The sequence below is a fragment of the Megalobrama amblycephala genome, linkage group LG8 (assembly GCF_018812025.1).
Source record: "Megalobrama amblycephala isolate DHTTF-2021 linkage group LG8, ASM1881202v1, whole genome shotgun sequence".
Lineage (NCBI taxonomy): Eukaryota > Metazoa > Chordata > Actinopteri > Cypriniformes > Xenocyprididae > Megalobrama > Megalobrama amblycephala.
Window position 1 is genome coordinate 7,812,792 of NC_063051.1, and position 12,950 is coordinate 7,825,741.

The following is a 12,950-nucleotide window of genomic DNA, read 5'->3' on the forward strand; positions in this document are numbered from 1 at the left end:
TTTTGCAGACAAATAATCATGAGGCATCTTTAAACACAAATGTTTTCCTTTTTTTATTGTATTTTTATAGGTACAAAAGAAAGATTAATCAAAGAGGCCAAAGCCCATGTCTTCATCAGACTCCTCAGATTCTTCTTTCTTCTCTTCCTTTTTCTCTTCCGCTGAAAGGCAAACATGCAAATGTCAAATCAGATGTAATGCACAAAGTTTCCTGGATATTTCTGACTCAGACAAAGTATTTTATCAATGGAGCGGTTCACCCCACTTCAGAAATTTAGTAAAAGGGAATGAGGAAGAAATGCTCTACGATCAGATCCATAACAAAACAATTAGTCTAACGGGTGACGTTCAAACTGCTAACCAAAAACACATCATTCACACCAGCAAACGGATATGAAGATTGTGCAAGAGAATATTTTGCTAAAATGTAATGCATTTGGAAAACTGTAATCAATGACAGTGAATAAAAAGGTTTTTTTAAAGATCCTGAGCAGGAAGCCTATAACATCAAAATAATTTTTACTATTCAAAAACCTAACTGGACTAGACTGAAGTAAATTTTTTGCCTGTGTCAGTAAAAGGCAGTGTTATTTTAGTATTAATGAGATAGTATTAAAGTTTTTAATATTTTGCTTTTTTTTCTTCTTCATTTTTTAAATTGTTTTCATTTTAATTTTAGCTCATTTTACTATTTTTTTTGTTATAGATCATTTTAGTTCTATTAAATTTTGTTGTTTTTATAATTTTTATTATTGTTATTTTATATATATATATAACAATTTAAACTATATGAAAATAGCTGAAATAAAATAAGTTTAAGTTTTTTAATATTTTATTTCAACTAAAGTTTAGTTTATTTCAAGTAACAAAAGTTTTTTAATGGTTTTAGTTTTGGTTACCAGGTTTATTAAACTACCCACCTGCAGGTGCTTCCCCAGCAGGTGCGGCTCCACCGCCACCAGTGGCGGCAGCAGCAGAGACCGCCACTGCACCACCCGCTGGAACGGAGGTTAACTTAGAGAGGCCTGTGGAAATATACAAGTAAAAAAAAACAAAAAAGGTGAGTGTTCATACCTCACATTATTTAAATATTATGTAGGTCAAACGGTAAAAGCAGTGCAGTCTTACCGGCATTCATGACTTCATTGATGTCTTTGCCATTCAGTTCACTGATGACCTATTGAGCAACACCAAAAACAGAAGGATTGACTCATTTGGGGATTTAGTTGCTGTACATGAGCATTCGTGTTATTAAGAACAAGGAAACAAGTGTACCAGAGTTGAATGTGCAACAACACCAGAACTGTATTGAATTACTTAAAATTAAACTAATAATAAGAGAACATACCCATGAGATTTATTTATGGTAAGCAGTGGAGAATCCAATTAAACATTATGATGAATGTATAGATATTTAATTATAACACACTCATATTAAGATGAAAACTCTGTTGTCAGATTTAAAAACAGGTTTATTAGATCCAGGATTCACCTTGTTAAGACGTTCATCATCGGCCTCAATTCCGACACTCCCCAGGATGTTTTTGATGTCTTTGGCGGATGGGTTGGCGTTGCCACCCAGAACAGCCAACAGGTAAGCGGCCACGTAACGCATTCTAGAAGACAATTTACACATATTTACAACTAATTATTGGCTTTGTTTATCTTTTATTCACATAATTTTAAGAAGCATTTGACATTTTATAGAATATTGCAGCATTTAATATGTCGCATGGTTTATATATCTATCTTCGATTCATATGATCTTAAGAACAATTTGACCAAATATATGAAAAAGTGACTAAAAAAACCATAAGATATAGACAAACTTCAGACTGTCTAAAATGTGATTGAAATCTTTGGTCTCATGAAGGGTGCTGCAAGTCTGGAAACATGGTATTAAATTAAACAAAATATTTCTTATATAAATAACTGATAAATTATGAAAATTAATTACTGAACTGTCGCATAGATTGAAAGTGAGATGTTTACTCTGACTGAACTTTATAGAGGGAACTGCCAAGCAGCTGACTAGGTTTATCAAGCGTGTTATACATGCTTTGTTTAGGCTTAGTGACATATACATTTTAAAACACAATTCAAATAATCAGAACACTTTTCAACCCTTCACGTCTTATTTGGAGTATTAACTATAATTACAGTCTGCCATATTTCAATTATACTCTGGAGCACAAGGAAACAAAATGGAGTATGCTGTTATTTCACTTGATAAACATGTGCTTACAGAGTGGAAATACGGTTGAATTTTAATCACGAATACTATCTAAAAAACTGTACCGAGACACACTTTAATACTTTAAATATATGAAAGAGATGTCAATAAAACATACTTTAAGTCTGCGAAAGACACGAAACGTCGGTCACGCTGCAATTTCCGGAAAAGAGAGGACGAGTAGAGGAAAATAGCTGAAGAATGTAGCAGTATGCGATGATCTGATTGGCTGCACGATGCACCCTGTCAAAATGGCAGACGATGATTGGATACTATTTATTCCTCGTTCATGTTGTGCTGTCAATGCTTCTATCAAGACTTTAAGGGTAATATTTGTTGATTTTTGGCCGTTTATTACTTATTAATAGTTTATTGCGATGTAAATATGTTTATTATGACTGAACCTAACTGTGTCTTTATACTTTTATAATTTTTAAGTACACATGAAATCAAAATTGACCATATTTACTTTGTTAGCGCAAATTGCTAGATTTGTGGTGAACAATTCATCCGTGCAAATCAATCCACAAAAAAAAAAAAATTTGGCTTTGTAATCTTTAATCAAAATATGGAAATGCACCTCCCCTCTGCAACGGCGTCCCTTCTCTGATGACGTCAGTTTGACGGTTTGTTTAACCACGCCCTCCAACCGACCGACTGCTGTCTGCGAGTGCGAGCGTTGACGGCGCGTGAAAACAAACAGAGATGGCGAGGAGGTGCGTTTTAGGTTGTGGCTCTCCCGAAACACTTTTCCCATTCCCCAAAATTCCCTCGTTGCGATCCCGATGGCTCGGGTTTTTGCATTTCCAGGAAGGAGGGATATCAGAGAGGTCACGGTTGTGCTCGAAGCACTTTACACGCGAATGCTTCAAAAACTGGACACAGCACCAAATGGGGTTTGTGAAATATCTGACATTAACAGATACGGCTGTCCCATCAGTGTACACCGTCGGTACCTCACAAAGTTTGACGGTAAGTGGAACTAGCTACAACCAAGCTCTTCAGACGCTGAAGATCATACAGGGCTGCCAACATAACTTGATGTTATATTATGCACAATCAACTAAATAAATCACCATTTAAAGGGTTAGTTCACCCAAAAATGAAAATAATGTCATTAATTACTCACCCTCATGTCGTTCTACACCCGTAAGACCTTCGTTCATCTTCGGAAAACAAATTAAAGGTCCCGTTCTTCGTGATCCCATGTTTCAAACTTTAGTTAGTGTGTAATGTTGTTGTTAGAGTATAAATAAAATCTGTAAAATTTTAAAGCTCAAAGTTCAATGCCAAGCGAGATATTTTATTTAACAGAAGTCGCCTACATCGAACGGCCAGTTTGGACTACATCCCTCTACTTCCTTCTTTAATGACGTCACTAAAACAGTTTTTTGACTAACCTCTGCCCACAGGAATACACAAGAGTTGCGTTTGTAGAGTGTGTTTGTCGCCATGTCGTCGAAACGATGTTATTTTCATCCCGCAGTCCAATCACCGGGTCTGATTCCGGCTCAAATTGATAGGGTAAAATTAAAGACATGTTTACAATAACACTGAGCGCGTGCATCTCCACGTCATGGTAAGAGGCGTGACCTTTCCGGGCAAGGTTCACTAAGCTTCTGTCGAATCACAACACAGGAACCACTGGCACAATCAGAACTCGTTACGTATTTCTGAAGGAGGGACTTCATAGAACAAGGAAGTCATCAGCCCGTTTTTATGACAGTGGAAACAGCGGTATACAGATAAGTAAATTATGTGAAAAATACTGGGGTTTTTTTACACGCGAAACATGAACACATGTTATATTGCACACTATAAACACAATCAAAGCTTCAAAAAACCACGAAAAACGGGACCTTTAAGATATCTTTGATGAAATCCGATGGCTCAGCGAAGCCTCTATTCATAGTTTTCAGTCACGTGACAGTCACGCAGTTATGTAACTGCAGCACAAGCCTGTCAATTTTCCATCTTAAAAGCAAAAATATGTAAACAAGATGGAAGTTTTGGGCACTAGTGATCCATATACAGCCTCTGCAGTGATTTCAATCACTAAAAACAGCGGGACGTTTTTTTAAAAAGCTAACGTGAAAAACATAGGGTGGTTATTTGCACCAATAGTTAGTTTAACACTAATCAAGGATTTATTGATCTGGGTTTTATTTTAAATCGAGTTGTGAATTTTAAACACAGATTAACTACGCTGAAAGACCGTTAGAATTAAAGGGCTGATCGAGCAGAATAGGCGGAGGGTGAACCAATGCCAGGCTAAAGAATCAACCCACCCTTAAAGTATATTAAAGTACTTAAAGACTTATATTAAAAGATCGAATTCAGTTTAACCCATTTTGATGATGCATACTATATATAGGCGAGCAGATGAGCTCAGAATATGAATACAACGCGTTTTCTTTATAATGGTTTTTTTCAATGAAAAAAACACTTAACGAGAAACCTTGTGTTGCATTAAAGGGTTAGTTCACCCAAAAATGAAAATTCTGTCATTTATTACTTACCCTCATGCCGTTCCACACCCGTAAAACCTTCGTTAATCTTCAGAACACAAATTAAGATATTTTAGTTGAAATCCGATAGCTCAGTGAGGCCTCCATAGGGAGCAATGGACACTTCCTCTCTCAAGATCCATTAAGGTACTAAAAACATATTTAAATCAGTTCATGTGAGTACAGTGGTTCAATATTAATATTATAAAGCGACAAGAATATTTTTGGAGCGCCAAAAAAAACGAAATAACGACTTATTTAGTGATGGCCGATTTCAAAACAATGATTCATGAAGCATCGGAGCACAGATGAATCAGTGTATCGAATCTGCTGTTCAGAGCGCCAAAGTCACGTGATTTCAGCCGTTGGCAGTTTGACACGCGATCTGAATCATGATTCGACACACTGATTCATTTATGCTCTGATGCTTCATGAATCATTGTTTTGAAATCGGCCATCATTAAATATTAAATATTGTTATTTTGTTTTTTTGGCGCTCCAAAAATATTCTCGTCGCTTTATAATATTAATATTGAACCACTGTACTCACATGAACGATTTAAATATGTTTTTAGTACCTTTATGGATCTTGAGAAAGGAAAGTGTCCATTGCTCCCTATGGAGGCCTCACGGAGCTATCGGATTTCAACTAAAATATCTTAATTTGTGTTCTGAAGATTAACGAAGGTCTTACGGGTGTGGAACGACATGAGGGTAAGTAATAATTGACAGAATTTTCATTTTTGGGTGAACTAACCCTTTAATATTCTGTGTTCATTTGTTTGCCTGTACAAAGTATGCATAGTCAATAAGGTGTATACTGAAATTGGTCTTTTAATATCACTGTCTTACTACATTAGATCTTACTACAAACCTGGTAAAAATGACTGGTGGGCAATGGAGGAAAGCCTTGTTTTGCCCGCCAGGGGGGCGTTCCCCTCAGGGCGTGACGTCACGTGAAAACTCTCGATTGCCAGCAAAATCACTGAACCTCTCAAGATCAAGAAATGGTACTATTTTCTGCATACAAAATATGTAAAAGTACATATTTAAAACAGTTCATGTGAGTACAGTGGTTCAACCTTAATATTATAAAGCGATGAGAATACCTTTTGTGCACCCACAAAAAAACAAAAACACTTTTCAGCAATATCTAGTGATGGCTGATTTCAAAACACTGCTTCAAAGCTTCACTAATCTTTTGTTTCAAATCAGTGTTTTGGATCGCATATCAAACTGCTGAAATCACATGACTTTGATGCTCCGAACCACTGATTCAAAACAAAAGATTCGTAAAGCTTCAAAGCAGTGTTTTGAAATTGCCCATCACTAGATATTGTTGAATAAAATCTTTATTTAGGGGTTATTTATACGACATGAGGGTAATTAATGACAGAATTTTCATTTTTGGGTGAATTAACCCTTTATATCAAGATGAGATTCATCATAATGATCATTTCTTATTCTTTATAGAGGGTATGTTGAAAGATACAGAACAACTTAGTGAAATGAATTAAATGTCTCATGTAATCGCTCAATGATTATAAAATTATTATAAAAACTGACCTACTTGTATACAACTCAGTTGTTAATTTTGAATTTTAATAATAATGTACAGTTTGCAAAATTATTTGAGAGATTTTTATCCTTAGGAAAAAAAACTATATATAACATTACTGTATATCCAAATGAACTGATATTGAATCAAGATCAAAATCGAATCTTAAGCTTATGAATTGAATCGTAATTCTCACTCCAAGAAGAACTCAAAAATTGGCAGTCCTGCACAATCATCTATTTTGGGCTTGTAACCATGTCAAACTGCAATGCAATTCCTGTTATACAGCCCCTAACAAGAGATGTGGCCTGTCAGTGTGATGCACCATCTTTGAAGAGTGTGTCGATTCAAACGGAAACCCAAAAGCTGAAAAGACGGAGTAAAGGTAAAGTTATAGGCTACATCCTTGCTATGTGTATCTTCATTGTATTAGCTGGTAATGGTCTTCTTGTTTTGTGTTTCACGGGTTTGATTGTCATATGTGTGTGTGTTGAAAATTTCAGCAGTTCAAGTGAAGCCTTTAGGCCACTCTGTTGGTACAGGCATTGAACCTCCATGTCTTCAACACCAATTAAAAGGCCACGCTTGGAAGACACTGCATTCGATGAGAGCTGAACACGCACCTCGAAACAATGTTCAGATGTCACCTATGAGCCTGATATCAAGTCAATCCACACAAAAACATTTTTTGGCTTCGTAAAGATTTTTGATAACGGCTGACAGTTTTTTATTTCTATGTTTCTTGTTGTATTTTTGTGTGCGCATTTGAAGCTTCAGTACCAAGAAAAATTCCTTGTGTGTTTAATAAAGCTCTTTCTGATTCTGATATTAATAGTCTCGAACTTATTAATTCTACAAATAAAATTAAATATGAATTGTCTTAGCAGTTGCGCTATTTTGATTTTAGTTTTTAAAATCCCCTCCAGTTAGTTAACAGCTACACATTCAACACCTCATATGGTGAATAGCATACATAGATTTTTAAACATTGTATGAACAGCTACATGTTCTAAATATAAAAAAGTTCCAATATGAAACTAAAACAGTAGAATTTGTATAACTTGGGCTTTTGTCCCATTTGGTGGCATTTGACCCGCCATTAAGTTCTGACCTTGATGCACAGCTTTCATCAGCTCTTCATCTTTTATTAGTAGAGGCAAGGATAAAAGGATAGACACAATATATCTTCCGCATATTGATGTAAAGATCCCTTTTTTGTGTGCATGGCAATAGCAATGATCATCAAAAGGTGATTTATGACGTTACATCATAGCTAAAATAAAGAATATCACATATTTAAAGAAACACTAACAGCTCCAGACATAACCACATTAAAAGTGAACAAAAATGAATAGACAGAAGCTTTTTATTGACAGGAACAAAAACTCAAAATGGCAAACACATCAGTCACAAAAACCGTTTGGATTGTTAAGCAAGTTTCACAATTGTACTGGAAATTAACACAGCCTTTTTATAGTTTATTGAAAGGATTCAGTTTCGTCTTGATGTAGAAAGCAGTGTAATCCCTGATCAGGGAAACTGAATGAATTTCAGGAATGTCTACAGTTCTATTAGCTCTTCATCCTTCTCTTGTGTAAAGAGGAACGACACAGTTTCCAGAATAAACTCCAAGATTTTTCTCCAGTAGGTCACATACCAGATCTTATATAGGAATTCTCCCAAGAGTACCAGTACGAAGAGTGCAAGAAGACCTAGGAAGATCCGATCGATATGGTGGAGCACCCTCTCTTTGAATGTGCGCTGTTCCCATGGCACTGCGGCCCGAGCCTCACTATATCGGCCAAAATGGAGAAGGGCATCGTCTTCACTGTTTATCTCCTGTGTCTCCACCTCCGCAGCTCTGTCACCTTCTGCCATCCTGCTTAATGCTCTCCAAAAGTCAAGCCTTTGTAAATTGCTTTTGTAATGAAATTTTCAACTTGTGGAGACAGGCCTCTTCTCAGCACGTGCTCTTTTGTTGGTTTTCCCTGAGTGCAGCTGAAGAATAAAGCTTGAAGTAATTGAATTGGCAGCAGCTTAATTAGTTTTCAGTCTTTCTTTAATACCTTACGTTTGAGAAAATACAAAAGACGTACCATTTAAATGAAACTTAATTAGCTGTAGCCATTTTAATATAGTTGGTTAATTTCCATGGTCCTCGTCAAGGCTGCTGTGTGTGTCTGACTGAATACGGCAGGCTGATTATGATGAACTCACACCTCACTAAGGAGATCACTGGGACTTAGCAACACTCAGCACTTTTCAAAATCCTACAGTAACAGATGGCAAATAAGTGGGATAGGGCTACAATTTGCTAACAAAAGGCCATCTAACAATTCCTTTTAAAAAGAACGTTTTTGTAGAAAGAAATAGTGTAAATAGAGTCAAATTCTGTAATTTAAACACCATGTGATTTATTGCACATTGAACAATATTTTTCTATAATCATTTAACTGTATTTAATCCGCATTTAGGGACAAATTAATTGATTTATTGAGCATATTACAGAAACCATAATTTCATAACCTTCTTCTTTCTGCCTAAGAGTGCCATAACTGTTTGGATGCAAGTATGCATACTTACAAGTACACATGCAAATAATATAAAGATTATGATATTTTTTTTATAAACGCCACGTCATCAAACGCAGCTGAAGGCTATCTCAATCGGAAAGATCCCATCCTTCATTCGGCCTGTTTTGAAGGATGCATCGGATGACCTTAAGTGACCCACAATCCTTTGCACACATTTAAATTCACAAAAATAAACTGACGCAAAACGAGTCCATACTGAACTGAGTTTTTATGAAATGTAAGACAAAAATAATGTTTTTGGACACTAAAGTATAGATGGTATGCTTTTTGTTTTGCTGTAAATATAAATTATTAATTGTAATTAATGTTATGAAGTGATGAGAATACTTTCTGAGTGCAAAAAACAAAACAAAAATAACTGGTTACACTTTATTTTACAGTACCGTAGTTACATTGTAATTACTCAAATAACTTACTATACAGTTACAGTTAGGGTTTGGCTTAGGGTTAGCTACTTGTAATTATGCATAATTTACTGTTATTACTATAGTAAGTACATGTAGTAACATGTAACTATGGCACTGTAAAATAAATTGTTACCAAATAACTATCAATTTAAACTGTTGTCATACGCAGCTGACGTAGTGAACGCAGTGCAGGCTTCCGCGTTTACATCCGAACGCCGACTCTTCTTGTCGCTTCATAACATTAAGGTTGAACCACTGTAGTCACGTTGACTATTTTAACAATGTCTTTACTTCCTTTCTGGACCTCAAAATATGCAATGATGTGTGGTTCAGATACCTTCGGATTTCATCAAAAATATCTTAATTTGTGTTCTGAAGCTCTTACGGGTTTGGGACAACATGAAAGTGAGTAACCTACTTAATGACAGAAATTTCATTTTTGGGTGAACTAACCCTTTAAGGTCAAAGCATATCTGTCCAGTACTTATTAATATGATTCAAACTAGCAACAAGCTAGAATGACATTTATGTATCATATGAACAATAAAGTTCTTCACAATATTTTATTGAATTATCTTGAATTTAGGTATCACTAAATGCTTTTGCTTTTATTATTCCTGATAGATTTCTTCTATGTGTTCCTAATTATAGCTAAGAATTAAAACCAACATTATTCCTGTAATGTGTGCTGTTATTCAAAAAACAATGGATTATTAATAAGTGTGGCTAAAAATAAGTAAATCAACGATGTACCACCGACTGCTAATATTAATTCAATCAATATTATGACCAAACAAATCAGTTTTTCTTAGAACACATGATGCATCACAAATTTAACATGTATATAGATTTATAACCATTTATGATAACAGACTACGAGCTAGCGGTGGATGTTCAGATAAAAACCACCAATTTCAAAATGTTCAGATTTTTTAATGTAATAAAATATCAGGGACATGTTCACCTATTATAATAACACAGAATGCAAAGTTAAAAAGTTCATTGTGAGATAAAAATGAAGGCTTTAGAGCTCCAAAAAGTAACAAATGTACACAAACCAGGATCCGTTTCAGATATTTTTATTTTTCTGCATAAAAATGCACAGAATGTGAGTTAATTTGCTTCACATGGGCTTCGGAGGAGCTCTGGGAGGAGCACCCTGCAGGAAAAAAGGAGAAAAAAAATGCTGAGATCCACATAAAACTCCAATTAACAACATTACAAAACAAGCATTGTAACTACTAACATACTGCAGCTGTTACTTTAACTTAATGGAGTAATAAAGATTAGTCATCTACAGAATTTCAGGTACTTACGCCAGGCCTGAAGCGGGGAGGTGGTGTTCGGTCCTTGCGGGCCTCCCGGGATCTGTTTCTCACCACCTTGCTGTGGATGGCACAGCTAACACAGTAATGCAGCTTCACGTAGAGCTTGGGCAATACATATGCTACAAAAGGAACAGCGGAAAACAGAAAACCAGCATTTTAATCTGCAATATCACATACTAATGAGACTTGGTCAATGTTTTTGCTGTTAATGCAGTCACTTACAGTCAAACACACTAGCTTCGGAGATGTCCCTCACAGCAGCGGCCTCCACGATGTTCCTGATGACAAACTTCTTGATGGCCTTGTCCTTGGGAACACAGCGGGCACAGTTGGTGCAGCGGATGGGCTGGACATGGCCACGGCCTTTCTTTGCACGTCCGTTGTTCCTTCTCTTCTTAGTCTGTCATTAAGAAATTTAAATACTTCAATAATTAAAATAGAATTGGACAAAATTCAATTAAACATCCTATACTTTCTGACCAATGAATTTCCATGAATTTTAGTATAAAAATTATTTTATATACAAATTCTTTCTACTTTTAATTTCTTGCTATTCATGCATATATATACACACATAAAATATTATAATTATGATTATATAAATTACTAACAAATATATTCTCTCTATCTAAGGATTAATCTATTTTATTTATAACAAGAAAATGTAGTGTTATTCTTCATTTGATTTCAATTTCTGCACTTTGTACAGAATCGGAACTGCTAAAATTTCCAATCCCGATACCCAACCCTATTTGACCTAAAATTTTATAAGGAAATCACAATTTTCAAATATTATAAAATAAATATTATTATTAAATTTGATATCTGTATGTGGTTCCCATAGAAATCTTTGAAATATCAGTAAATGGACAGTTTCAGGATTTCCATTACTATAGTAACCACATATATACCTAAAAAATTAATGTTTAATATTTTACTTAACTATTTTTGTAATTTTTAAAATCGTGATTTCCTGATATTTCCAGGTTTTCATTATTATGGTATGATCTGTGTATTTCCTAAAAACAGACATACAAAAGCGACGATCTTTTTCGCACCAATCAAAATCAATTATTGAAAAAAAAAAAAATGTACTAAAAATGATCCAAGTGTCAATCTACCCTTAATTTTATATCAGCTTAGAAAGCCTGTTCTGCATTGATCAGTAGTTAGATCCGCATCAATCTTCATGTCAGCTCAGTTTACACCAAAGTACTGACAGACTGCAGCGTCTTGATACACAACATATCGACAATAACACAAGTAGAATCAGTATATCGAAGACTTAATGGCTGTAATAAGCATTAAATGCCAGTATTTTGCTTTATATATACACACAATACCAGGCCTGTCCATGCCGCGTGCTGCTGAAGAGGCAGCCACATGCTAGCCATTATCAGAAACTTCTTACTAAAAACTGTCTAATAATCTGATATAGTGGCCCGTTTGTAGTCAAATCACATACGTTACTAACTATGCTCGGTGATCACATAGTTTCCTTGACTATATAAAAGAGATTTCATATACTAAATCATATTCACGGGTCAAGCGCGAAAACTCAAGACTCACCATCTTGAACGGGAGGCAGGAAAGAGGACCGGAAAACGCTAACCGGAAATAAATCTTTCTCTGCTACAAAACAAAAGTCTATTGAACGAAAATACTGTTTCGATGTGATGCAAGGCTAGAAATATTAAAGTTTAATTGAGGTATACAATTTAAATATATACTTAAAATTTAAATATATATTACTATATGACACAGGGGCTAATTTATTCCTAATAAGGAACTAGTTTAATGGGGAAGGATACGCGTTAGTGGCGCATGTAGAGCTGTGGAGTGTCTGATGGCGAAGGCAGCGTAAAAGTCATGTAATAACTGTCATAAAGGAGACAGACTAATCATCCTTAAAGGGTTAGTTCACCCAAAAAAGAAAATCCTGTCATTAATTACTCAACCTCATGTCGTTCCAAACCCGCAAGACTTTCGTTCATCTTCACAACTCAAATGAAGATATTTTTAATGAAATCTGTCCCTCCATATCGAGCAATGCAATTTACACATTCAAGGTCCAGAACGATAGGAAAGACATCCTTCAAGTGCTCCATGTGATTCCAGTGGTCTAACTAGTTCTTTGTTTGCACAAAAAAAACATAATTGAACAAAGGTCTTACGGATGTGGAACAACATGAGGGTGATCAATTGACAGAATTTTCATTTTTGGGTGAACTAACCCTTTAATTATGTAAACACAATATTAAAAAATGCTATTATTATAATATAATTATACTAAATGGTGTAAGTCCAGCAAAGGTAGAGTTAT

At 35.3% G+C, this 12,950-nt stretch overlaps 2 protein-coding genes and 1 long non-coding RNA gene across 3 annotated transcripts; 1 reads left to right on the plus strand and 2 right to left on the minus strand.

Moving 5' to 3' along the window:
- Positions 1-28: 28 nt before the first annotated feature.
- On the minus strand, positions 29-2,489 carry rplp2 (ribosomal protein, large P2). The gene is made up of 5 exons (XM_048199017.1): positions 2,352-2,489; positions 1,493-1,616; positions 1,129-1,177; positions 921-1,025; positions 29-161 (listed from the first exon to the last, which is right to left on the minus strand). Exons 2-5 carry the CDS (start codon positions 1,613-1,615, stop codon positions 85-87), a joined length of 354 nt encoding a protein of 117 aa, XP_048054974.1. The 5' UTR covers position 1,616; positions 2,352-2,489; the 3' UTR covers positions 29-84.
- On the plus strand, positions 1,207-8,324 carry LOC125273551. Its single transcript, XR_007186095.1, has 4 exons — positions 1,207-1,366; positions 1,459-3,205; positions 6,587-6,683; positions 6,802-8,324. It is a non-coding gene; the product is annotated as an uncharacterized LOC125273551 (long non-coding RNA).
- A 2,038-nt stretch (positions 8,325-10,362) lies between these two features.
- rps26l (ribosomal protein S26, like) lies at positions 10,363-12,344 on the minus strand. Its single transcript, XM_048199018.1, has 4 exons — positions 12,197-12,344; positions 10,850-11,027; positions 10,616-10,746; positions 10,363-10,458 (listed from the first exon to the last, which is right to left on the minus strand). The coding sequence occupies exons 1-4, from the start codon at positions 12,197-12,199 to the stop codon at positions 10,423-10,425; spliced, it is 348 nt and encodes a 115-aa protein (XP_048054975.1). The 5' UTR covers positions 12,200-12,344; the 3' UTR covers positions 10,363-10,422.
- Positions 12,345-12,950: the final 606 nt, after the last annotated feature.